General features: G+C 45.6%; 1 protein-coding gene across 1 annotated transcript in view; it reads right to left on the bottom strand.

Annotated features, from left to right (window-relative positions):
• Nucleotides 1-26,499, bottom strand: part of LOC135499476 (titin-like) — a 119,945-nt gene that overhangs the window by 89,270 nt on the left and 4,176 nt on the right. The window contains exons 8-54 of the mRNA XM_064790236.1: nucleotides 26,185-26,487; nucleotides 25,677-25,964; nucleotides 25,008-25,295; nucleotides 24,552-24,854; nucleotides 24,005-24,307; nucleotides 23,531-23,824; nucleotides 23,136-23,405; nucleotides 22,616-22,900; nucleotides 21,996-22,292; nucleotides 21,366-21,668; nucleotides 20,800-21,102; nucleotides 20,431-20,545; nucleotides 19,674-20,134; nucleotides 19,192-19,494; nucleotides 18,587-18,889; nucleotides 18,121-18,414; nucleotides 17,685-17,954; nucleotides 16,792-17,373; nucleotides 16,320-16,622; nucleotides 15,755-16,169; nucleotides 15,363-15,535; nucleotides 14,897-15,190; nucleotides 14,183-14,485; nucleotides 13,480-13,782; nucleotides 12,969-13,262; nucleotides 12,520-12,789; nucleotides 12,065-12,352; nucleotides 11,633-11,929; nucleotides 11,031-11,333; nucleotides 10,613-10,915; nucleotides 10,151-10,438; nucleotides 9,488-9,775; nucleotides 8,866-9,168; nucleotides 8,110-8,412; nucleotides 7,632-7,919; nucleotides 7,099-7,368; nucleotides 6,409-6,696; nucleotides 5,945-6,241; nucleotides 5,321-5,620; nucleotides 4,677-4,976; nucleotides 4,177-4,464; nucleotides 3,261-3,845; nucleotides 2,777-3,085; nucleotides 2,090-2,377; nucleotides 1,218-1,778; nucleotides 675-971; nucleotides 227-529 (exon numbers count right to left, since the gene is read on the bottom strand). Coding sequence (XP_064646306.1) covers nucleotides 227-529; nucleotides 675-971; nucleotides 1,218-1,778; nucleotides 2,090-2,377; nucleotides 2,777-3,085; nucleotides 3,261-3,845; nucleotides 4,177-4,464; nucleotides 4,677-4,976; nucleotides 5,321-5,620; nucleotides 5,945-6,241; nucleotides 6,409-6,696; nucleotides 7,099-7,368; nucleotides 7,632-7,919; nucleotides 8,110-8,412; nucleotides 8,866-9,168; nucleotides 9,488-9,775; nucleotides 10,151-10,438; nucleotides 10,613-10,915; nucleotides 11,031-11,333; nucleotides 11,633-11,929; nucleotides 12,065-12,352; nucleotides 12,520-12,789; nucleotides 12,969-13,262; nucleotides 13,480-13,782; nucleotides 14,183-14,485; nucleotides 14,897-15,190; nucleotides 15,363-15,535; nucleotides 15,755-16,169; nucleotides 16,320-16,622; nucleotides 16,792-17,373; nucleotides 17,685-17,954; nucleotides 18,121-18,414; nucleotides 18,587-18,889; nucleotides 19,192-19,494; nucleotides 19,674-20,134; nucleotides 20,431-20,545; nucleotides 20,800-21,102; nucleotides 21,366-21,668; nucleotides 21,996-22,292; nucleotides 22,616-22,900; nucleotides 23,136-23,405; nucleotides 23,531-23,824; nucleotides 24,005-24,307; nucleotides 24,552-24,854; nucleotides 25,008-25,295; nucleotides 25,677-25,964; nucleotides 26,185-26,487 — 14,667 coding nt within the window. The remainder of the gene's footprint in view (nucleotides 1-226; nucleotides 530-674; nucleotides 972-1,217; nucleotides 1,779-2,089; nucleotides 2,378-2,776; nucleotides 3,086-3,260; nucleotides 3,846-4,176; nucleotides 4,465-4,676; nucleotides 4,977-5,320; nucleotides 5,621-5,944; nucleotides 6,242-6,408; nucleotides 6,697-7,098; nucleotides 7,369-7,631; nucleotides 7,920-8,109; nucleotides 8,413-8,865; nucleotides 9,169-9,487; nucleotides 9,776-10,150; nucleotides 10,439-10,612; nucleotides 10,916-11,030; nucleotides 11,334-11,632; nucleotides 11,930-12,064; nucleotides 12,353-12,519; nucleotides 12,790-12,968; nucleotides 13,263-13,479; nucleotides 13,783-14,182; nucleotides 14,486-14,896; nucleotides 15,191-15,362; nucleotides 15,536-15,754; nucleotides 16,170-16,319; nucleotides 16,623-16,791; nucleotides 17,374-17,684; nucleotides 17,955-18,120; nucleotides 18,415-18,586; nucleotides 18,890-19,191; nucleotides 19,495-19,673; nucleotides 20,135-20,430; nucleotides 20,546-20,799; nucleotides 21,103-21,365; nucleotides 21,669-21,995; nucleotides 22,293-22,615; nucleotides 22,901-23,135; nucleotides 23,406-23,530; nucleotides 23,825-24,004; nucleotides 24,308-24,551; nucleotides 24,855-25,007; nucleotides 25,296-25,676; nucleotides 25,965-26,184; nucleotides 26,488-26,499) is intronic.

The following is a 26,499-nucleotide window of genomic DNA, read 5'->3' as shown; positions in this document are numbered from 1 at the left end:
TTTTCCCTTGCATTCACTCAGTTTGGTTGCATTCCACTTTAGGTAATTGGCCTAGCACCTCCACCTTTGGCCCTGGAGGAGTAGATCAGTACTCTTCCAAGCTTATGCTGAGTCAGTGTCAGGTATTGGACTCAGGATGCCTCGATTACGAGTCCAGACACCTTGACGACTAGACCACTCCTCTCTTCAATTAGATGTTCTTGAGATTATTCATCAGCGAACTTACCCCATGGGTCCTTAGCCCTGATCCTGACAGATGGAGCACTGGGGTCGCCCTGTCCCGCCTTGTTCTCAGCAGTCACACGGAAATCATACTCAGAATTCTCCATCAAGTCGGTAACGTGGAGCTGCGTATCTCTGATTGGTTCACGGTTGATGTGGATCCAGCGGGCACTCGTGGTCGATCGGCGCTCGATGTGGTAGCCAGTAACCTTGGCACCACCATCGTTGAACGGTGGCTGCCAGCTCAGCTTGCATTCATTCTTGAAGACATCGCGGACTGTTGGTGGTTCAGGTGTACCTGGGGGCACTGGAAAAATTTGACAAAGAAATGAATAAACCTATAAAAAAAGATCTTATTCAAGATAGGCCTGCTCCCAATTTAGAAGGAATTCTTCCCATTATTCTTAGAAACTGACCAACATAGAAATGGTAGAATGTTTTGCATCACTTACGCCATGGGTCTTTGGCCATGATGGCGGCATGGGTGTCCGCGGCCTCACCAAGTCCACAGCGATTCTCCGCACGCACTTGGAACATGTACTTCACACCCTCAACAAGTTTAAGAGCGACAAATTCGTGTTCCATCGTCTTGGTCATAGTCTGCCACGAGCGTCTGCTCATTTCACGTTTCTCGACAACGTATGTGGTGATCTTGCTACCGCCGTCATCCTTGGGGGACTCCCAGGTGAGTAGGGCAGACTCAGATGTTACATTCGTTACAAGGAAGTTTTCAGGCTTTGATGGTTTGTCTGTAATGAATTATGGAATAAAAATCAGATTAAGAATGCTCCCCTCCCCTATTCGTTCTTGCATATGGAAGATCAATTCAGATTTAGCATCTATTTGAATATTATTAGCTAATAGATGAAATACCTGGTGCAACATCTGAAGCATTAATGGCCAATAAAATGAAATAATTTCAGTTCACTTGCAGTTCAATTGCTGAATGTCATTCGATGTTTTTTCTAAGGAAATCTTGCAAATTCACTCCTTACCTAACACAAGTACACTGACAGTCAACTTGACTTCGCCAAATTTGTTTTCAAGGTGCACACTGTAGTCGCCACCATCTTTCCTATCAGCGCGGCTAATCACCAGCGACGTCATATTCCTAATGATGTCGACTTTGAAACGTCTGGGATCGGGCAGTTTTCCGTTGTTGTAAGTCCAAGTAACCTCGGGCTGTGGGCTACCAGTGAAAGGCACCTCAATGACTGATGACTGGTTGGCTTCCAGGACAATCTGATCGCGGAATTTATCCTGGATGAATATTTGTGGCGGGGCCTCGACGATTAATTTCGCCTTGGAGACCTCACGACCCTTAATGGTGACGCTGTATTCTGCATCATCATCTTCCGTCACATTCTCGATGTGTAGTTTGTGGGTCATCGCAATTGCTGATATCTTGTAGTTAGACACATGTGCGATCGGGCGGCCATTTTTCAACCATTGGACGTTGAGATTGGACTTCTTGAATTCGCACTCAAAGGTGGCGCTCTTTGGTAGTTGTTTGATGATGATGTCTTCAAGACCTCGGACCAAGTTGATAGGCTCCTCTGCAAGGAGAAATGTAAACGTTTTAATACAACAATACATCATAGAAATATTGTTATTGGCTTTCGTTCAAGCTTATTGTATATATAGGAAGTAGTTGATCAAGGAAAGTATGGATAGGTTCATTCAAAGTAGGATATTTGCTGTGGGCCATGTTTCCGGGACAGAGAAGAATAGTTCTCAGCACTTTCTCATGAAACATTTTGCTAATTGCTTCTATTTTGGGGCAAATTTCATTTTTCATTCAAAACAGGCTCTGTGAGCATCAGTTTTGTAATCGTTTATACAGGAAACAACCTGTCAAAGCACTCACCATATCTGACGATGCCACTCGACTCTGATGGCGGGCTGACTCCAGCCTTGTTCTCGGCCAAGATGTGGAACTCATAGTCAGTCTCTGGGCGCAGATGTGACACAGTGTATTCTGTCGCCTTGATGTTGTCGTGGACAACCGACCAGCGATAATCTGACGCTCGTTTCATTTCCATGACGTAGAATTTGATCGGTGCACCGCCATCATTTTCTGGAGCGGCCCACTTAAGGGAGCAACTCTCCTCGGTGAAATTGGTGACGATAGGTTTGCCAGGGGCATCAGGAGCATCTGCAAAACAGGTTAAATTCGTTAAAGTTCAGCATTGTTATAGTGCTTTTCCAAGGAACTCTTGCGCAAAGCACTTTGATAGGTTTTTGGAAAGCTGTTCAAGATATAGCTTCTCGTTAGATTCCACATTTTCTAGCTCAAACCCGACAAATGGCTCCAACATTCATGAGCCATCAAGTGAGTCAACAAAACACATGACTCAACCATTGATTGCTGAACGAGGATGACTTCTAATTATAGTTCTGGTCTAAAAGTTCAATTGGACATATCCCAGCTACCCTCAATTACATGTAAGTCTTCATCTTCCATTTCTTCTGCATTTGCTTCAGACAGCAATGTGTATCACGATGATTTCCTCTTGCAATCTGACCCAAAAATTCAAAACCTGATCTCACTCACCCCATGGGTCCTTGGCAGTAACCACAGCTGTTGCTGCGGATGGTTCACTGACCCCGGCCTCGTTCTCGGCAATCACTCGGAACTCGTAATCATGTCCCTCCGAGCAGTCAGTCATTTTCAACTCGCACGCATCGATTGGCTGAGAGTTCACGGCCTGCCATCTGGTTGAGTATCCCGATGGCTGGCGGCGCTCGACAGTGTAACCGGTAATTTTGGTTCCGCCGTCCGATTTCGGTTTCTGCCATTCAAGGAGGATGTGACTCCTGAAAACTTCTACGACATTGACACTTCTTGGTGAGCTTGGTGGGTCTGAGAAAACAAGAAGAAATTTCATTGTTCATTGTGCATGGACTAGGCCTACTTACAACAGGTAATAAATCTGCATTCGCTTCAAAAAAATACACTCTATTACCTATCAACACCACATGAACTACTCTGGAATTGAAATATAGTAGATTTTTGTCTAAGAAAGGCGAAGGCTCACCATAAGGACTCTTGACAGTTGTCGGTGTCTTCAGTTCAATCGGCTCACTAGCTCCAATCTTGTTATTGGCACTAACTCGCATACAATAGTCATTGCCCTCAGTCAACTTGGTGACAATGAATGTGCGCTGCTCGGGTCCCGCATCGCCCGATAGGGTCCACATCGTACGCTTCATGTCTCGGCGTTCAATCGTGTAACCCGTGATCTCAGATCCGCCGTCGTGCATTGGGGGTTGCCATTTGATCGTAATGGAGTTCTTCTGAATATCGACGATTTCCAGATCGGTGGGTTTTGATGGCTTGTCACGGATGTTCACGACAAATTCAGCGGAGACGCTGCCGACTTCATTCTGGACTGTAATCTTGTACGTTCCTGCGTACTGCGGTGAGATGTTCTTGACGTTGATCGATGAGAAATCGTCAGTTGTTTTGACTTGTGCAAGGACTGGTAGAGGTTTGTCATTCAAAGTCCAAGTGACCTTGGGACGAGGATATCCACTGGTTCGGGTATCAATGGTCATCTGGGAGCCAACCCTGATGATCTGGGGTTCTGAGTAGCGACTGTCGTACTCAACCTTGGGTTCAGCTGAAACGGATCGAGAATCACATTGAAATACAGCCCTTTCTTCTGCACTTGAGGTAGCACTTATCAGTACAGTCACAAGGACAGCCCAATACAGGCTCAGTGACTGAGTTTTTAAGAACTGCTCAGTTAAACATATTCAGGCAAAGGTACAATTGCATACAACTGCACAACAAAATTCTTTTGGCAGAACTACAGTCACAGCAATAGACCCACCAACTCAAGAATTATCAAAACATATTGACATGGCAATTCGTTGAAAAGGTCTTCATCAGCATATCAGTGTTGAGATCATGAATACTGCCCAAGTTCTTATAAGTAAAGGAGTACTCACTGTAGACAGCGAGTCGAGCTTCGCTCACAACTTTGCCCGACTTATTCGATGCTTCCACCTTATACCGCCCGCCGTCAGTGTAATCCGTATCCTTAACCTTCAGCTCGCAGACCTCTCCCTCTATCTGCATGGCGTGTTTACGCGACTCGTACAACTCGCGACCATCCTTGAACCAACGGATATGCGCCGCTGGCTCGCCGAGGTGGATATCGCAATCCAAGATGGCGGGAGCTGGGGAGACTACCGTGACATCGACAAGTCCCTCTTTCAGTTTTGGCTTTTCACCTGCTGAAAACACGAAATTCAAGTTGGCATGAAATATCTCACTCTGTGAATCCTTTCAATGGAGACAAGAACTCTCAGCAAAAACACTTGGCCAAAAGGATAAACTTCAAAGTTTCATTCACGAACCCCGATAAAAGATTCCAGAGATTGCAACAATGGTAAGGAGGCCTAATTGGGACATTTCTCTCTCGCAAAAATAACTTAAGGCAACTTACCATCAACCTCATCCAGAGTAGCATGGTCTCTGGTCATAGAGAACGACCCAACTCCAGCACGATTCTGAGCAGCTACTCTGAATTCATAGTCGTTACCGCTATGGAGACCGTCGACCTTGTACGTTGTACCATCGACACGGTCATCGGCCCTGACCCACTTGAAGGCGCTGGTAGCCTTGTAGTCTACGACATAGTTTGTGATTGGGCTTCCACCGTCATTGACGGGCGGGGTCCACGTCAGTTTACATGATTCCTTCTTGACGTCGCTGAGTTGGGGTTGACCAGGTTTCCCTGGTTTGTCTGCAAAGGAAGAAAATAGATTTTCAGATGTCAACAAAGTTATGCTTTGTACAAGGGATCGAGATTTAGAAACGTATTCACAGATGGTTTCATAGGTCAACAAGAACATATCACATGCTGACTTGATCACACCACTGTGAGTATGAGGCATTGCACCACACACAGGTAGTCTAGTCAACCAAAACTAGATCAACCTACAGAATTCCAGTAGCCCGAAATAAGCACGACCAAGATGAAGCTATGATCATGTTTCTCGGTCAAGTTTGATTGCAATGGACCGTTTTGTCATAGCAGTTTCCTTTGACTGAATACTTGAAATCTCCTGAAAACACATATGTACTCACTCCATGGGTCCTTTGCCGTGACAGGTCTCGTCGGTGTACTAGGCTGTCCAAGCCCCGCCTTGTTCTCAGCCAGTACTCTGAACTGGTAGTCATTGCCCTCCATCAAGTCTGTCACTCCACATTTGGTCTCCAGGCCCAGCTTGGCAATTCTCACCCATCTCATGCTCGTTGACAGGCAGCGCTCGATGACGTAGCCAGTGACAGGTGAGCCACCATCGTGGGCTGGTGGGTTCCATGACAGGGTACAGTGGGTTGCGAAGACTTCAGAGACCTTTGGTGCGTCTGGTGGGCCGGGGATGCCTGCAAAGTTATCACGACAGATTTGTGAGATCGTTTGCTAGGTGAAGAACCAAGTAGACTACCAATCCAAATTCATATTAATATTCATATTAAGACAGATGTGTATCTTCATTCTGCTAAGACCATTGGTTATTCTGGCTCCTTCAGAGTGTTTTTACATGCTTATTAAATCTTCCAAGTACATTTTTGTTGCAAAGAACATGCTGCTACCTACCGTACTTCCTGTAATTAAATCTAGCTTCATACAGCCAAATTGGTGAGAGGAATTCCCATATGTGCCAGAGACAATCACTTTACAATAGCACAAATTTAACATAAACTTACTGAATGGATGTTTGGCAGTAATTGGTGTCTGTATCTCCACAGGATGACTGACCCCAGAGTCGTTCTCTGCCCTGACCTGGAACACGTACTGGCTTCCCTCGAGAAGCTGTGTCACCTGGTACTGACACTTGGGTGTCCTGCTGACCATGTTGTACGTGCGTCGGTTCATTTCACGCTTCTCGACAATGTAGCCGGTGACTCCTGAGCCACCGTCATCGTCAGGTTCTTGCCAGAGCAGATCGGCGGAGTTGGCTGTGATGTTCTCAATCTTGAAGTTTCTGGGCGGACCAGGCTTGTCTGAAAAAAATGATAAATGTGTAAAAACCAGCCTTTACATATCTCAAAGGCTCCTAGCTGAAAAGATCTCTAATATCTAAGATGCAAGAGCAGGCCAACTGAAAGTGCATTGGTGCTTTTTCTTCAAATCCATCTTAACATCTCTAATAACTGAACCATCAACTCACCGAGGACTGTGACATGGACAGTCAACGACACAGTTCCAAATCCATTCTTCAGGGTTAGTTTGTAATCTCCTGAGTCCCGCCGCTCAGCACGACTGATCGTCAGACTTGTCATTCCGCGGATTGTCTCATCTTTGATTCGTCGAGAGTCGGTGAAATTCCCACCGTTGAATCTCCAAGAGACTTCTGGGAGTGGGCTGCCACTGAACGGGACTTCGATGATGGCGCTCGTGTTGATCTTCAAGGTGATGTTGTCCTTGAATCTCTCGTCAAGGTGTAGCTTGGGAGGTGCTGATGGGGGAAACAAAAGTAGTGAACTTGCTGTCTAACCACTTGCAGCTTTAAGTTACATGAAGCTCTTTTTACCCGAGTCTGTAAAATATCTACTTTACAACAATATTTGCTCATACAGGTCTCCACAGAGGCACACTGGATGCCAAGAAGTGGAAACTAATACATCTCAACACTGGGAGAGAAAACAGTGACAAGATCAGTCAGAACCCCAAACTCTCATATTGTCGACAAGACACCATATCACCCGACACGCCAAGTTGCACTCTTCCACTGTTGGAATTAATCACACTTATAAGTCTATTGCAAAAACTGTGATGTTTTAATCAGTTCAAGTTGGGTCAAACTAGAACAAAAATAAAAAAAACAAAGCGAATGAAATATAAGAAGGTATGCCCTTACCCTCAACAGTGAGTTTTCCCTTGGAGGTTTGTCCCTTGACCACAATGCTATACATGCCAATATCCTCGGGCCCGATGTCCTTGATGATCAGTTTATGCCTGTATCCCTCCTCCATGGCATGGTGTCGCTTGGTCAACTTGAGCGGCATGCCGTCCTTCATCCAATCGACGTGGACGTTCATCTTGTTGAGCTCGCAGGAGAATGTCGCATCGGCTGGGAGTTCTTGGATATCGATGTTTTGTAGGCCTGTTACAATGTTGATAGGCTCTTCTGCAATAGAAAGTGAAAAAAATCATGAATCATACCAAAATATTCAGTTTTGGGGTCATGGGGTGACCAGTTACCACCTCCATCGTCCACAATCACTAACTTCAGAATCAGTAGATGTCTCCTCTTCCTAGGCCGAGGATGGAGTCCACGAACCTTGACTGCCACCACGAATGGGTCAATATTCAAATAAACAAGATACAGAGGTAAATGTACTACATGTAGACCTTTAAAGATGCATATATATATACAGAAATAAGACATACCATAGCAGGCAATGTCTGACGGATCCGACGGTTTACTCTGGCCAGCCTTGTTGACAGCAATCACACGGAATGTGTACTCTGTCTCCTCACGCAAGCCCTTGACTGTGTACGTGGTATCCGGTACATTCTCATCTACCACGAGCCACTTGTAGTCAGACTGTTTCTTCATCTCAACGATGTAGTTGGTGATCGGGCTTCCTCCATCGTCGCGAGGGGCGGCCCACATGAGAGCACAAGTTGTCGACGTCATCTTGACGATTTCTGGTTTGCTTGGGATGCCAGATTTGTCTGTAAGACATAATGAAAGTCAATCAGGCAAGAGGGAAACGGACATAGTCAAATTTTATTCCCTGCTCCCTTTTCTTATGATTTGGGCGCAATACAAATTTATTTATTGATATTGATTGATTGATCTTCCCCCACACCCCATTCCTGTCATGATGATTACTCAAAATTTACGATCAAAGTCACCCCTTACCATATGGGTCCTTGACAGTGATAACTCCGGATGTATTGGATGGTTGTCCCACGCCCTCGGCATTCTCTGCCGAGACCTGGAACTCGTACTCTTCACCCATGTGCACATCGGAGGAGGTAAAGTACGTCTGGTTGATCGGGTATTTGTTTGCCTTGCTCCAGCGTGAACTGAACGCGACGCGACGCTCGACAATGTAGCCGGTGATGGGTGTACCACCGTCTGTTTCCGGTTTCTCCCACTCAATCTTGACATGAGAGCGAGTGACGTCAGTAGCACGTAGCTTTCTTGGCATGCCGGGAACACCTAAAGAGAAAGGGAATATACATGTACCACAGTCTACCATTTGTAGTCTGTTGAGGCCAGGCAACATAGTTTGGACTCTCAACACTACATCAAAGTCTGACAAAGAAGGGCGATGGCAGACCTCAAGAGAGAAGGTCCAACCTGGCACTTGTAACTTTTGAATTGTATTGAAATTATTTTTTCTCAAATTCTGCTTAGTTTTGGGCTCCCTGAATGAAAGAAATCTCTGAGGTGATAGTTGATCACAGCTCTCATTTCAGAGCTGACTGGAAGTGCAGCAGATTATCTTAAGAGATTCACTCCTGCCATCGACATGAAATAGGTTTGATCTTAGTTGGGTTGCTTCTGGTTTTCCATTACTATCACGCATGTCCAAATGCCCCCTGATAGTCCTGTGATACTGTGTTACATAGACTTTTGCATAAAACAAATATTTGAGGGAGAAGGACTTACTGTAAGGACTCTTTGGAGTAACACTCTCCTTCACCTCAGCAGGCTCACTGGCACCAACACGATTCTCGGCCGACACACGGAGTCTGTAGTCATTTCCTTCATACAACCTAGTCAGGAGACATTCTGTTGTCTCAGGGTCCACGCGAGCTGCTGTGGTCCACGTCTGCCTCTTTGCGTCACACTTCTCGATGACGTAGCCAGTGATCTTGGAGTCACCATCGTCGACGGACGGCAGCCATTTCAACATGGCTGCATCACGTTTGATGTCGGTGACCTCAACGTTTCTTGGAGCTGAAGGTTTGTCTGAAATAGTACACAACAAATTTCGTTAATTTGTTAATTTGTTGATGTTAACCATAACAAGAGACTGTAAGTCTATAGCCTGTGTTGGTCAACTCCTGCTGGGACCTAAGGTCAAGGGGTATTGCTTGTCCTAGCCAAGCCCCCTCCAGGCTACATATTTTAGACTTAGTTCCATTTATCCTCTATGGTGTGTTAGAGAGAAGCAATGCAGGTATCTTGCTAAAAGATTTGAAGATTTAACACATAGTTAAATTAAACTTCACTGAATGTCAAATTCTCATTCATTCTATGTCTACAATCAACTTTAATCAGTCCTTACCTTGGACAACAAAAGCAAAATCGGCACTTGCTTCTCCAACAACATTCTCCAGTGCAACCTTGTATTTTCCAGCGTCTTCCCTCACCACGCCTCTGACAGTCAATATGGACGTGTTCCCTGTGGTATCGATTGTAACCTCCTTGCATGTCTTGAGTGGTTTGTCATCCTGGAACCAGCTGATAGTCGGAGCCGGTACGCCGTATTTCAAGATCTTGACGACTAGGGTGCCACCTGTTTTGAGGGTCTGGATCTCCTCTAGACGCTTGTCGTATTCAATTCTGGGTGCAGCTGCAAGCAGAGAAATGGTTTTGAAATTTCTAAGATACTACACTACTCAGTGTGTAACCATACAAATGGGCCCCAGCTTGAATTTGTGGAGAAAGCAGGTATTCCTGGTCTATTTGTGACAACTGTTCATATGTAACACCAAGACTGTTCTTGAATGCCTGCGCCAGGGCAAACTACGATTAGAGGGTAAAGGTGTTTCCTAATGTGGACTCCAATCAGCCAAGATTAAAACTGTGCAAAAAGAATTCAGTGGCCCAGTACAGCATCGTAAAACAGACCTCTATAACTCGAAGTGATACACAAGACAACTTTAACAACCACACAGAAGTGAGACCTTTTAAAGCACACTTCACAAGTAATGAAGCCATAACTTACTCTGGACAGTGAGCTTGGCTGATGTCTTGACCTTGCCGAGGGCATTCTTGACCTCACACGAGTATGTCCCTTCATCCTCAAGGTCGGCCTTAACGACCTTCAACTCCAGCAACTTCTTGTCCTGCAGCATCTTATACTTCTTGCTCTCACGGATCTCGTGACTGTCCTTGAACCACCTGATTTCGGGGGCCGGGGAACCAAGTTCCATGTCGCAGTCAAAGATGGCATCATTTGGTGAGGCAACAAGGACATTTATGAGTGGCTCAATCAGTTTCGGGGCATCACCAACTATTATGAGAAACAAGAAATCAGAATTAAGATTCATAACAAACAGTTTTTGTTTAGTGTTAGTGCGTTATTTAGCACTTAAGTCACACAAAATATTGTGTCCTTTTCTTTTTTTAAGTATCGATCAGTATTTCATGTATCTCATCCTATTTTGAAGAATCTTTATTAACTTACCAATTGGTTCCTGGACCTTCACTACCTTCTCAGACTCGGTGAATGAACTAACGCCAGCACGATTCTCGGCAGCAACCCGGAACTCGTACTCATGTCCCTCAGACAGACCAGAGATCCTTGCCTCCGTTGAGGTGATACGCTCATCTGTCGCTGGCTGCCATCTAAACTGGCCGGGCTGTCTCATTTCGATGATGTAGTTGGTGACAGGACTGCCTCCGTCCCGGTCTGGGGCTCTCCAGGAGAGGACGGCAGATCTGCGTGTCATGTCTCCCACTTCTGGGCGGCTGGGGCGGCCAGGCACATCTGGAAGAAACAGATCATATATTATCTTATATCATCCACTTCTTCATGAACAAGAACCATCCCCCTCTTGCTTCAAGTTTGACAAATCATAACAACAAGTTAAGCAATTACTTACCCCATGGATCCTTTGCAGTGACTGTTGGAGAAGGTTGACTGGGTGTTCCAGGTCCAGCAAGATTCTCCGCAACGATGCGGAACTCGTAACTGCTACCCTCAATTAGGTCCTCCACCTTGAGGTAGCACTCGGTCAGGTATTCACGGTTGAGTTTTACCCAGCGTGGGCTTGACGTCATGCGACGCTCGATGTTGTAGCCGGTGATTGGCGAGCCGCCATCACTGGCTGGCCGCTTCCAGGAGACGACACAGTTGTCGCGATAGATGTCGGAGATCGTTGGAGCAGATGGGGCACCAGGGGGAGCTAAAAACCATGACAAAATTTATGTAATTCATCTTAGAAGTTCACTACAGGGCTGTAACTTAGTTTATATAGTCTCTAGTATGGTACCATATAGGCCTAGCGACTCCTGGAGATGCCCAGCGACTCATTTAGAGACTTTTAGTCCAGGTAACACAAACTGCAAATGTTGAATATTTGCCTACCCTGATATACATGTAAGGCATTGAAGAGCAGATAATTTCGGTTTTGAGTGTCCTCTTGTGGAAAGAGTACAGTTCCAGAAATATACCAACAAAAAATAAGTTCTCGTAGAGACTTACAGAATGGATGCTTAGCTGTGACCGGTCCTGCCAACTCTGCGGGTGGACTCACGCCGCACTCATTCTCAGCAAACACCTGGAAGATGTAGTTGGTACCCTTGACGAGCTGCGTTACTTCCATCTTGGTTTCTTTGCACTTGCCGACTGCCGTGTAAGTTCGGCGGTTCGATTCACGTTTCTCCACGATGTAGTTGAGAATAGCACAGCCTCCCTCGTCTTCCGGCTGTTCCCAGGTCAAGGTCGCAGCTGTGGGCTTTATGTCAGTGACCTTCAGGTTCTGGGGTGGGGCTGGTTTGTCTGCAACAGAGATTATGATTAATGATCAAATCTTATTTGTCAAAAAAACAAGGCAGAGTCCTTCCTATCTTTGTCAAGATTTACCATCTGAATTGGGACAAGAAATTTCTCAGATGAAAAAATCACCTCACTCACCTAGCACATTGACTTTGACCTTCAACCTCACAGCACCAAAGTCATTCTCGATGGAGACTTTATAAACGCCCGCATCGCTACGGTTGACCCTATTCAAGGTCAAAGCAGTCATGCCTCTGATTGTCTCCGCAGAAATATGCCGGTTGTCACTGATCGGTTTATCGTCGAATGTCCATTTGACCTTGGGCATTGGGCAGCCGCAGAAGGGCACCTCGATGATTGTGGACGTGTTGGACTTCATGGTAATAGCATCCTTGAAGTGTTTGTCCACTAGGATCTTTGGTGGGGCTGAAATGGAGGAATGGTAACTTTAAGCAACTGCAACAAGATCCAAATCACTTCATCAGGTTAGTAACTATTTTTGTCATCAATTTTCTGATGTCCTTAAGATTTTGAAAAGACTTCTGCTAAAAATACTTTTTAAACTGAAGGCTGAAGTTTGTATTCAAACTTACCTTCAATTCTGAGTTGGGCAGTCGAGCTCTTGTCCCTCGCCACCACCGTAAACTCAGCATTATCCTCATCGGTCACCTCCTTGATGATCAGCCTATGCACGCGGCCGTCTGAGATGAACTTGTAGCGGTCATCTGGGTGCAGGACTTTGTTGTTTCTCATCCACTCGACAATGACGTTGCTCTTGCTGAGCTCGCAATCAAAGGTTACGGAGCAGGGGAGTTCGCTGATGCGCTTGTCCTCTAGGTTGCGAACAAACTCCAATGGTTCTTCTGTGAATGGAAAATGACTTGACGTTAAATCTTGCTGTTCTGATTGTTAAAGGGATTGCAATGGTAGGTCAATAGCAAACCTAGCAAATTAGGCAATTGTTTTCTGCTGAGATATCCAACCATGTAATAGGTTAGCCAAAACTTGTAACAGAAATTTGATCATTTTACAACATTCTTACCAAATTTGTTAACATCAGAAACCTCCGATGGGCGACCGACGCCGGCCTTATTCTCTGCACTGACCCGGAAGACGTAATCGTTATTATCGTGGAGGCCAGTGACAATGTAATCAGTTGAGGTGACGTTCTTGTCGTAGTTCACGACCTTCCATTTGTAGTCATGGGTCGTCTTCATCTCGATGATATAGCTGGTGATAGGGCTGCCTCCGTCGTCACGCGGTGGCTGCCATCTTAGCTTGGCTTGGCTGCCTGAGATGGTCTGGACAGTTGGGCAACCTGGGGCTCCAGGTTTGTCTGCAGGAGGAAAGAAGAATAACATTTGATAATAACAGAAACACATGTAGGTATGCGAATGGTTCAATTATTCTGGCATGGTTTTTTGCCCCCAACTCTTTGTGGACAGAAGGCGATATCTGTTTCCGAGTTCAGAGACTAAATTGCCAAAAATTTCACCAAATATTTACAGAGGTCACTATGGTTGGCAAGACAGAACTGAATAGTGACCACCTACCGAATGGATCCTTGGCTCTGACTGGTCCGCACGAGTTCGATGGCTTACTGACGCCCTCCGCATTCTCGGCAGACACACGGATCTCATACTCCTCGCCCTCACGCACGTCGTCCATCTTGTAAGACATCTCCTTGACGAGCTGGCGGTTGACCTTGACGAAGCGCGTACTGTAACCTTGACAACGTTCAATGATGTAACCCTTGATGGGGGCACCACCATTTGTTTCTGGTTCTTCCCAGGCTATGGCAATGTTGTTGGCAGTGACTTCTGTCAGGCGCAGCCTTGTTGGTGGGCTTGGAACATCTGGTAATCAGAAAGAGAATTCGTTACAAAAATATTGATTTGGTATTTTCTCAAACTCGTCAGGGTGAAATATAACATCATTATCATGACAGTTTGGAACCCATCCAGTCTGTAACTCGTGGGGATGTTCAATTCCTTCACTGGAACCAACACGACACTTCGACATGCGGCAAGGTGATAAGACACTTCTTGTTCATGGGGGGAGTCCAATTCTTACACTGCAACCAACTTGACACTTCGACATGCAGCAAGTTGATAAAGAGACTGAAAGACAATGCGATCTTACTTGCTAGACTAAATGATGTACGAAGACCCTCCCCCCAAATAAAACCAGGACATTCCATCCCATTAGATAAGGGTATTCCTCCCAAAATGTCTTGAAGGAATATCGTTTACTCACCAAATGGACTCTTGACCACGACACCCTCCTTCAGTTCAGCCGGCTCACTGACACCAATAGCATTCTCGGCACAAACTCTGAAGTTGTACTCCTTTCCTTCTGTCAGTTTGGTGACCTCCGCATTGAGAGTACTGGCACCGACCTGGGCGCATGTTGTCCACATTGTGCGGCTTGCCTCGCGTCTCTCCACGATGTAGCCCTTGAGTTTGGAGCCACCATCATCTGGTGGGGCTGACCAGGACAGTGTAACAGATTCTCTCTGTACGTCATCCACTTTGACTTCCTTGGGTGGTTGTGGCACATCTGTAAGAGGAATTTGATCCCGATAATTGCAATTTTTGTCATGAAGGTGGCAAAAAATCCTTAATACAATTATGATATGGTTCTTTGAACTTGCCTTCGTAATGGTCTGATTCAGTAACACAGGAAACCATCACGGCTTTGTGGTCAACTTACATTGATCTAACGCCTATGAAAACTGCAATGACCGTTTACTGCAATGGCCAATGGTTCATTCATGCTGTGGTGGAAATCAAGCTCTAGTAACCCACAGGTAACGATATTGCCATCCAAATGATTTATAGATGCAGATAGATACAGCATACAGATGGCCAATAGATATCATTACATAGAAAGCTCTAGCCAAAGAATTGAAGTTTATTGATATGACGTTAAGACGACAAAATTATTTGCCTGAGGAAATGTCAAACTCACCAGTGATGTTCACAACGAAATCAGCTGTGGCCTCCCCAACGGAGTTCTTCACTGAGACGGTATATTTGCCTTGGTCTTCTAGCTTGGTCACCCTCCTGACCGTCAGCGTCGAGAAACCAGTGTCTGCGACTTCAATGGTCGTCTTGACAGACTTTGCGATCTTGACGCCGTTCAGGGACCATGTGACAGTTGGGCGTGGTAGGCCTTCAAATCTGATAGGAATGGTCAAAGTAGTGTTGCCCTTCAGCGAGATTGGTTGTTTGTACTTGGAGTCGTATTCGATGGTTGGTTTTACTGTAATGAGAAAATTTCATTCAGTTGAAGATTTGACAAAAAACATTTTGGATTTTCAGATTGCGAGCTTGACAACGTCAACGAGACAAAACTGCCACTTGCTGTAAGTAAAATAAGTTACAAGATCGGGTATTTTATTGGTCTAAAGTTTATTTATTTCTCCAAAACTTACCATTGACAGAGAGCTGAGCATGTGACTCAACGCGTCCAATCTTGTTGGCTGCCTCACATTTGTAGATGCCAGTATCATGCGGCACCGGATCCTTGATTTTCAGCTCAGCTACCGAGCCGTCGTATTTCATCTTGTAACGTTTGTCGCCGCTGATCTGGCGACCATCTTTGTACCTGAAAATACAACAAGAAATTGTTTCGTATGTTGTGAAAATGAATTTATCTGCCTGACAGTGGTGGGTTACCAGTAGGCGGAAGTAGTTAGGGGTCCAATTCAATACGTTTCCAGCCCATGTCAATATCGTCCACAAAGGTTACATATTATGTTGACTGCTAACTTATACTGCCACCTTTTTGCAATAAACTCCCTCAAACTACAATTTGATTACGTACCATCTGATTTCAGCAGCCGGTTCACCAGCCTTGATATCACAATCCAAGATGGCTTCTTCTGGCGCAATGACACTGAGATCCTGAAGCGGCGTGCCCAAGACTGGCGGATCACCAATCAGGGGCTCGGCAATCTTTATCATATCTGTCTCATCAGACGGCTGACCAACACCTGCTTTGTTCTCGGCGCTGACCCGGAATTCGTACTCTGAATCCTCTCGGAGGTCCGTGACCTTGAAGGACGTGTCAGGTACGTTTGAATTGTCCTTGACCCACTTGTAGCCTCCCTTGAGGCGGTATTCGATGACATAGTTGAAGACAGGGTTGCCTCCGTCACGCTCTGGTGCTGACCACGAGAGTGTGGCAGACCTCTTGGTTACGGCGCTGATGAAAGGTTTGGTTGGACGGCCGGGTTTCTCTGGAAAATGTGGGTAAAACATGTCGTCATTGAAAGGAAACGTTCTTATATTGGAGATCAACATGATCAGTTAATTTCATTGACACAGCATTGTGCTTAAAAATGCATAATCACAATCTTAAAAGGATCAATGTACACCTGAGAACTCACCCCATGGGTCCTTAGCGATGATCGGCCTGGATGGTGGTCCAGGTTTCCCAATGCCGACCTTGCTCTGGGCTGCAACACGGAACTCGTATTCATTTCCATCGATCAGGTCAGACACCTTCGCCGTCAATGCATCGACTGGTTCTTTCGTGATCTGGAGCCAGCGTGCTCCTGGGCGCATCAAGCGCTCAATGTGGTAGCCGACGATCCTGGTGCCACCGTCGTGGGCAGGCTCTTTCCAGGCGAGCTTGGCCGAGTCGCTGAAGGTCTCAATCACTTGAGGAGCTGACGGTGAACCAGGCAGTTCTGAAACAGATTTTTATCAGGTTAGAATAGATTTTCAAATGGTGTGCCATGTTACTGTTTGAATTTATTTCTGATAAACATTACATAGCACATAACAGATCTTTAAATAAAATCCTTACTATTTACTAAATGTCACGAGCAGAAATTTAGGCCCACATGTACTTCTTACCATAGGGACTCTTCAAGTTAATCGTGTCAGTCTCAGCCGGTGGTCCACGTCCACACTCATTCTCAGCAATCACTTGGAAAACATAGGACTGGCCAGCAGACAAACGCGTTGCCTTATAACTCCTATCCTTAGAAGTTCCAATTGGTTGGAAAGAGCGTCGGTTGTGTTCCCGCCTCTCAATGATATAATTGGTGATGTCGCATCCACCGTTATCTTCCGGTTCTTCCCAGTTGATGACCAACGAATCGGCCTCCATATCTGCCGTCGTCAGGTGCGTGGGAGCAGACGGCTTGTCCTTGACGATTACGCTAACGATCAATTTGACTGTACCGAGATCGTTCCTGATGACGAGTTTATAGGTACCCGCGTCTTTCCTTTCAGCGCGACTGATCGTCAATGCGGTCATGCCACGTATCGTCTCCTCCGTGATGCGTCGTGTGTCAGAGAACTTGCCGTCGTTGAACGTCCAGGTGATGATGGGCATTGGGCAAGCCTGGAACGGAACTTCGATGATGGTGGACGTGTTTGTCTTCATCACGATGGTATCCTTGAAGTTCTTGTCAATCAGCAACTTTGGTGGAACTGAAAAAGTGGGTAGTGTTTTTAAACTTTGAATAACAGTCTCTTGCACTAGCTATGCGGATAGCAAGGAACAAATGCTGTTTTCAGTCCCTATCAAAATTGAGTTTCAGAACAAATGCATTGTTTTCAAGGAATTTTCATGAAATTTGGCCAAAAGTCGAAGAAATCAACAAAGGCGTAATGACGTTCTACATGTTATGGAGTAGCCAATTTCGTGAGTGCTTTCGTTCAAGAAAGAAGATCCGATGCCAGAACAGGATATAAAATTGCAAGCAATTACTCTTTTCAAATATATGTTGAAAGAAATTTACCTTCTATTTTCAGATTAGCGGTTGAGTACTCAACATTCCTGTATCGTATGCTGAACTGGGCATGGTCCTCTTCTGTAACATCCGTAATGGTCAGAAGATACTTGTTGCCAACAGAGTCCGACTTGTATTTCTTGCCCTCGGCTGGGTGGTCGTCCTTGTACCAGTCGACGACGAGGTTATCCTTGTTGAGTTCGCACTCGAATATGACGGTGTTGGGGAGTTCCGTGATGGTCTTGTCCGAGAGATGTCGGATCACTTCGAGAGGCTCAACTGGAACATAGTGGAGAGAAGATTGAACTATTGGACACATTTTGATGACATCTTTGCAGGTAGGACATAATGAGCATATCATTTAAGGGAATACTTAACTACATTAGGGGTAAATCCAAGGCAGACTTAAACTACAATAATTATAAAATAGGAGATGTACACTCACCATATCTGATGATGTCCGAAGGCTCTGATGCTCTACTTGCACCGGCCTTGTTCTCGGCAATCACTCGGAACATATAATCTGTCTCCTCTTTCAATCCAGTCACCTTGTACTCCGGATGCGGGATGGTGAAGTCAAAATTGACGACCGTCCATTTGAAGTCGATGGGACGTTTCATCTCCAGGGTGTAGCTGGTTATGGGGCTGCCCCCATCGTCAAGTGGAGGCTTCCAAGTCAGGGCAGCACTTGTGGCTGTTAGGTTCGAGACGACTGGTTTACCAGGGGTGCCAGGTTTACCTGAGAAACAAAGGTAGGGCAATAAAGATTTAATCAAAAGCAACTGACTGACAAATTTGACCAAAATACATTGCAGGCTTGTTAAACAAATTGCATGTTGAAGCCTTAATACTATTATCATTTTCAATCAGATATTTTTTTCTTCAAATTGTAGATGAAATATGCAGCTTACCAAATGGATCCTTTGCTCTGATGGGTCCAACAGTGTCTGATGGACTTCCCTGACCCTCAACGTTTACAGCAGTCACCCTGAAGTCGTAGTCCTGTCCCTCAGCAAGGTCTTTGACTGTGTACTCTGTCTCCTGCACCGGCGCCTTGTTGACTCGGACCCAGCGGGTGCTGAAGGCTTGGCGGCGCTCGAGGACGTAGCCAGTGATGCGTGAGCCACCATCGGACTCGGGCTTCTGCCAGGTGAGGTGCACCTGCGATGAGGTGATGTCGCTGGCCGTCAGGTTCTTCGGTGGACCAGGAGGATCTGGAAAAGATGAGAGTTGAAATCATGAGAAAGGGAATAACACTGAACAAGTCTTCCAAGTCCAAGTATCTAAAAGTACTTTGCCAGAATCGGAGAGAGCATCACCAAGCAAGCATAAGGCATTTGAAGCGAAATACTGACAAACTTTCCCAGCCATTTTAGGCTTTTTTGAATGAAATGCCATTTTTTCGTGAAATGGAATATAGCCCTGTAGACAATGGACTAAGTTTCTGGCGGCCTTTTGTATGTAAGATATAACTCTGACACAATTTATTATCCAGTCAACCAAATAAACAACTCACCAAATGGACTCTTGGCCTTAGTTGGCTTGTCTGTCTCAACGATGGGTCCAGCACCAATCTTATTTTCGGCGAACACTCGCACAAGGTACTCATTACCCTCCATCAGTTTGCCAACCTTGAGGGTCAAGGTATTGGCATCGACACGGCCAGCACTTGTCCACGACGTCTTCATGGCGTCCCGGCGCTCGACAGTGTAACCTGTGATCTTGGAGCCGCCATCATCTGCCGGGGTTTGCCAGGTGACTGTGATAGAGTCGCGCTGGACGTCTGTCACTTTGAGGTCGCGGGGAGCCGACGGCTTATCTGAAGGAGGAAATACAGAATGAGTGAAATTTGCTGAACCAAGAGTCAGATCAGTCAGATCATTAGCCAGCGCCGGCATTGACACTCATGTAGAGAATTGCACGTGTAAGTCTACCACAGAAGAAGAACATCAAGGAAATTAAAGAATACACACACAAAGATTTAACATCAAAACTCACCAATGATAACCACTTCAAACTCGGCAGACGTGGCACCAGCTTCGTTCTCAGCCGTGACTTTGTAAACACCAGAATCTGGCTTAGTCGTATTCTTGATGCTGGCAGTATGGTAGATGTTCTTTGCATCGATCTGGACATTCTTGGCAGCATATACAGACTCATTGTTATGGGTCCAAGTGACCTTGGGCTTGGGGATACCCTCGACAGTGACGGGTAGCCTGACGATCGTGGCAGCATTCACTGTCTGCGTGTCCTTCAGTTTGGCTTCGAAGTCGATGGTTGGTTTGCATTGAACGGTGAGCTGGGCTGTGGTCTCGACACTCGAGATGATGTTGGAGGCAAAGCAGTGGTATTTGCCAGTATCCTTGGGCGTAGTGTCCTTCACCTTGAGGCAGGCAGTGCCACTCTTGTAAGTGCACTCGTACTTGTCTCCCGTTGTGATGGGGCGATGGTCCTTGAACCTGAAAATCACACGAAAAGGCAATCAGTTTAAAATGCAGTTTATAAGTGTAGTTTCTTTCAATTCAATTTCGTGGTGAAGTAAATCATTTTAACTCAGAAAACGGACACCAAAACCAACATTGCCTCTCTTTCCAGGCGGATAAATGGGGACTAGTCTTTGTTTTTACTTGGAAGCTAACCAGTGATGGACCAGCCAAATGCAATGTTCGAAGGTGCTGAATTCTCTGGACTAGTCTGAACCTGAGGCTGTTTGTCTTGGAGTCAGGAAGTAATTCAACGCTTGACATAAACTCACCACTTAATCTCAGCAGCGGGCTCTCCCGATTTAAGTTTACATTCAAAGGTGGCAACATCTGGAGACACGACTGTCAAGTCCTTCAGTTTGCTGGTCAACACTGGTGGGTCACCAACTGTAAAAGATGTTTTGATTTTTTTTAAGACAAGCGGATAAAACCGATAATCACTGAGTTTGATATCGACTTGCAGATTGCCGAGACCTGCGATGACCACCTCAAACAAATGATAATTGCTTCATGTGATAAATAAGATCAAGAGATCAAAATTGTTTGGTGCTTTGAGCCTTAGTCTTGACATCCTTAGAAAGGAGAAGGTAAGGACCAAAATTACAGCTACCGACTGTACGTCGGGAGAAAACAAAACCTACCTAAGTGCTCCATTATCTTGACAGCATCCTGACTCTCAGTCCACGGTCCGGCCCCGACCTTATTCTCAGCACAGACACGGAACACATACTCCGTATCCTTGGTAAGTTTGGAAATTACGCACGTTTCCTCCGTCACGAAGTCAAGGGAGGCCTGATTCCATTTGAAACCGTCCACCATTTTGTATTCGATTTTGTAGTTTGTGATCGGTGAGCCGCCGTCGTCCTCTGGGGGTGCCCAGGATAGACGCACGGACGAGTTTGTCATGTCGCTGAAGGATGGTTTGCCAGTGCGGCCAGGGACATCTGGAGACAAGAAATTGACAACAATGAGAGTCAACTGCATAGACTTTTTCAGAACTACACGCAGTAGTAAAGTGATATTTTTAAACTTTTGAATGAAATTCAAAATCATACTTAAAAGAAGTCACCTCATTTGTGGATGGTAATGGTATCAACATCCTCATAACATATTCAGGGGGAAAACAACCCAATTTGAAGCTGTATCTATCTTAGAGTTCCTTAGTCTCAGAATAAGACTGAAAGAGAACATTAACATCAAAACTTACTCCAAGGGTCCTTAGCCTTGAACATTGACGAAGCTGGACTGGCATTACCTAAACCAGCCTTGTTGACGGCAGTGACACGATACTCGTAATCATTGTCCTCCTTCAGCTCTGTGTCGTTATAAAACAGATCCTTGATTGGTTCCCGGTTCACCTTGATCCAGCGGGTGCTAGTTGTCTGGTGTCGCTCGACGATGTAACCGATGATGGGGGAGCCACCGTCTGAGACGGGTTTATTCCAGGTGACCGTGCATGATTCCTTGAAGATGTCCTTGACCTTGGGCGCATCAGGAGCTCCGGGTTTGTCTGAAATTGACAAATTCAGAAAAAGGTCTTTATTTATAAGTTTGGTCAATGATCAGAAACATCCTCCATAAATTGAGGAGATTTTCTTGAAATTTTCATTAACAAAATCGAAAGGATATTTGCAAAATCTGTGAAAATCAAATGCCCAAGAAAACTTAATGGTTTACAGTAATTTTGAAATCATCTACCGGTAAGATTTCCAGTCATTCTGTGTCCTAAGGTGAGCTCAGCAAGGACAGAAAGGGCAAAAGAGCAAAAGGGCAAAAGAGAGTTCTAACAATGTCGTGCTGAATGCAAATTTCAACAAGATTAAAGTTCACCACTCACCAAAGCCATACTTGGCAGTAACAGGTCCAGAGATCTCGACAGATGGTCCAACACCACACTCGTTCTCCGCAGAGACGCGGAACACATACTGGCTACCCTCGACAAGTTTCCCAACGGTATATTCCAGCTGGCTGGTCTGTCCGACCTTGTTCCACGAGGAGCGATTGGCCTCGCGTCTCTCGATGATGTAGCCGGTAATGTTGCAGCCACCATCGTCCTCTGGGACGTCCCAGGTTAGATGAACAGATTCTGGGGTTGCGTCTCCATAGTTGAAGCGGCGAGGTGCGGATGGTTTGTCTAGAAGTAAAAATTTGCATTTCAATATTAGAAATTTCAATCGATCACTCCTCCCGACAACAAGATGCTTGATCGACTTTTATCATTTGATTTAGAATCACAGAAACACAATATCTAGTGTACTTCACACACGTTTTGAAGTAAAGAGCTGTTAAACACATTTGTGACCAGGCTTTTCTCATTGTTGCCAAATTTGTTAAAATTTCCGAGTGGAAGCTGAATCATAGCCGGAGTCTCAGGGGCCCTACCGATCACACGGCTAACAATGTTTAAGACCAACAGGCCTTTGAGAAGAACAAAACGGCAAATAATGCAGAACATACCCATCACAATCACTTGAATGTTCAACGAGATTTTGCCAAGCTTATTCTCGAGTTTCAAGGTATAATCTCCAGCATCCTTCCTCTCAGCACGGCTGATAGTCAGGGCGGTCATACCACGGATCGTCTCAACCTTGATACGTCTCTCGTCGGAGAAGAGGCCGTCGTTGAAAGACCATGTGACCTTGGGCATCGGACTGGCCGAGAATGGTACCTCGATGACCTTGGAGGTGTTGGTCTTCATGTAAATCTTGTCTTTGATTTTGTCGAGGTGGAATGCAGGTGGCACTAAATAAGGAAATACATGAAATCATCGTTTAAACAGTTCTTAGGCCTCTTTGCACATTGCAGATACCTTGCCATTCTAAAGAACTCACAATGAGGCAAAAGTTCATCCCATTGCATTTTCTTGGCTCCAGCAACTATGAATCAGCGAGTCTCTTCAATCAGTCTCTTCTTAAGGAGATAGAGCAGTTTTTGTGTTTTCACATTTTGCCCCCTGGTGGCAAAACTCCACACTTACCTTCTACAAGTAGCTGTGCCTTGGACTCCACACCCCTCACCCTGATCGAGTAATCAGCATCATCTTCTTCCGTCACATCCTTGATGGTCAGACGGTGCGTGCCGCCCCGCACTTCAATCTTATACTTTCTTCCCTGCTCTAAGAGTTCGTCGTTCTTGTACCACTTGGCTTCGAGGTTCGGGCGGCTGATCTCGCACTCGAAGGTCGCAACTGCGGGTAGCTTCTTGATGCGCTGGTCTTCTAATGGTGTCATGACTGTCACAGGTTGTTCTAGAAAGTAATTAATTAAGCGCATTTCGTGAAAGTTTCAAAAATGCATCAATTGCATTCATGAAAGAAGTCTTCAAACTTTGCGGTTAAAAATGCAACGAATTTGCACCAAATGTTTTACTTACCAAACTTGATGATATCCGACTGCTCTGAATGTTTACCGGGCCCGGCCTTGTTCTCGGCCGTCACCCTGAACACGTATTCCATATCATCCTTGAGTCCCGTAACCTGGTGCTCCGGCCGTGGAATCGTGAAGTCATAATTGACGGTGCTCCACTTGAATTCCAATGGTTTCTTCATTTCGAGGATGTAGCTTGTGATGGGGGCCCCACCATCGAAGCTTGGAGGTGACCATGATAGATTGACTGACTTCTCCGACATGGTCTGGACGACAGGTTTGCTTGGTGCGCCTGGTGGGTCTGGCAAAAGAAGAACTCATTCATCATAAACCCAGTTTACTGCATACTGGGAAAGTCATGAAAGTCAATAATTTAGAAACCGACATGATATAGGTAGATAGATTGGTTGACCACTTCAAAAGTATTCAATTGCATATTTTCAGGTTTTAAGTCGATCAATGCTAAAAAAGATTAACTCACCAAATGCATCTTTGGCCCTGATTGGTCCAAGAACCGACGATGGCTCTCCGATTCCTTCAGCATTCTCCGCCAAGACACGGAACTCATACTCCTGGTTCTCCGTTACATCCGTGACTGAGAACGACAAATCTGGGATCGCCGACCTGTTGACCTTGACCCAACGGGTGCTGTAGCCGCCGCAGCGTTCGATGTAGTAGCCGGTCACAGGAGTACCACCATCCTTTACCGGTGGTTCCCATGAAATGTCGATTTTGTGTCGGCTGGCCTCTGTGGCACGGAGTCTCTCCGGAGATCCAGGAACATCTGAAATGAACAATTACCGTAACATTTCTATTTGACAACAAAATAATGTGATCGTCATGAATACCTCTGGAGAAGAATTCTGAATTTACTTTAAAGCCGACTTTGTTATCGAGACGGATCGACTGGCTAGCATCATCTCAAATAGTCTGAACGCAGAAGAAGACTTTGCTTCTCTTTGCAAATGAAAACTTTTTGAACGTAGTGATGGGGATTTTGCAGAAATGAGACAGACAATTCTACTCACTAAATGGACTCTTTGGTTTGACTAGGTCCTTAAGCTCACATGGCTCACTTGTGCCCAACTCATTCTCAGCCAAAACACGGAAGTAGTAATCATTCCCCTCGGCCAACTTATGAGCCGTTTGGCAAAGTGTGTTGGCGTCAACTGCTCCAGCACTCGTGTACGTGTTGCGTTTAGCATCACGTCGCTCGACGATGTATCGGGTAATTGGAACTCCACCGGCGTCCTCTGGTGGTTGCCAGGTGAGTGAGACCGCATCACGCTGTATCTCTGTCACCTTCAAGTTTTGGGGCGGTGATGGTTTATCTGAAGAGGAATCATAAAAATAGTTATCTTTTATCAATGGTAGTTTTCCGTCATGCGGCAACGATGAGGTTAAACTGCTCTTTTGCTTACAATTTATGATAGATCTCTTTGGTTTTAAAAGGTAATATTGACACATCCAATTTTGTCACTCACCTCTGATTGTGATATCAAACGTAGCGCTCTTGGTACCGACAACATTCTCTGCCGTAACCATCAATTTCCCAGCATCCTCCTTCTTCAACGACTGAATCGTCAGTGTAGTTGTACCACGCTTGTTATCAATCTTTGCATGGCTTGATGACGTTAGTGGCTTGCCGTTCAGAGACCAGGCAATAGATGGCGTCGGTATGCCTTGGACGTTGACGATGATGGATAGGAAACTGTCAGCTTTGAGTGCCTGTGGTTCTTTGAGTTTGTCGTTGTACTCGAGGGTTGGGGCCACTGAAATGTACAAAGGAAGTTATCATTTCCGAATCTATGGAGGGGGGGGGGGGGGTTTGTGGTCACTGGCACAAAAGATATGCCTCCTGTTTGAGCTGCAAAAATTTGATCCAGTTTGACAGACTTAGTATTCAGACAAGAGGCACAGAGGAATCCTCCTTTCATGCACAAGGTACCCTTAGCCCATTCACGAAATTGTCTGTAGGTGTCTTTTATTCCAGGTTTTCATCAAAAAGCTCTACTCTATGAAGGATAAAGTCAGTCATTTACAACTCCGGGGAACTTGCAAGGAACCTTTAATTTTCAGGCAAAGCTGACATCAGCTCTTAGCAGATGTGTCATTAAAACAAAACAAAACTTAAACTGAAGCAATGTACTTACTTCTCACAGCAAGATCAGCAAACGTATCCGCATGTCCGATCACATTCGATGCCACGCATTTATATTTCCCTGCGTCATCCGGTCGGGTCGACTTAATGGTGAGTTTCGCCGTCTTGTTCTGATAGGCCATGTCATGGCGGCCACCAGCGATCAGCTGCTTGCCTTCCAAGAACCATTTGACCTCTGCCCTGGGATCGCCAGGTGCAATTTCACAGGTCAGGACTGCTTCTGCTGGAGCAATGACAGCCAGGTCTTCTAGATCACGGGTGATGCTTGGCGGGTCTCCAACTGGAACAAAGGGTTGAAATCAGTATTTGTGATACCAAAACTTTATATCTGCCAAGCTCAGCAAGTGATAAAAAGTGTGCTACAACAGCCTGTTAGTCTTAGACCAGGTTTTTTTGGTTGAGATTTATCACAGACTTCCCAATATCAAGTATTTCATCAAAATAGAATAGGCCTAATATCTAACAAAATTCAAAACTTAATTTTATCAAATATTACTTACCCAGTGGTGCCTTGATCCTGATGGGCTCAGTGTTCTCAGCAGGTGGTCCCTGGCCGACCTTATTGACGGCACTGACACGGAACTGGCAGACAGAATCGGTCTTGAGTTTGCGGATAACCTGAGACGTTTCAGTGATCTGGTCATCATAAGCTTGAAGCCACTTGAAGCCATCGACAGACTTGGACTCGATGATGTAGTTTGTGATCGGGGTACCTCCGTCATTCTTTGGCGGGGTCCATGTCAGGCGCAGGGAGGAGTCGGCGATGTCAGAGAACTCGGGTACGCCAGGCTTGCCAGGTTTGTCTGCGAAGGAAA

The sequence above is a fragment of the Lineus longissimus genome, chromosome 15, assembly GCF_910592395.1.
Source record: "Lineus longissimus chromosome 15, tnLinLong1.2, whole genome shotgun sequence".
Taxonomy (NCBI): domain Eukaryota; kingdom Metazoa; phylum Nemertea; class Pilidiophora; order Heteronemertea; family Lineidae; genus Lineus; species Lineus longissimus.
Note: the sequence above shows the minus strand (reverse complement) of the source record. Positions and strands in the feature narration are given on the sequence as shown.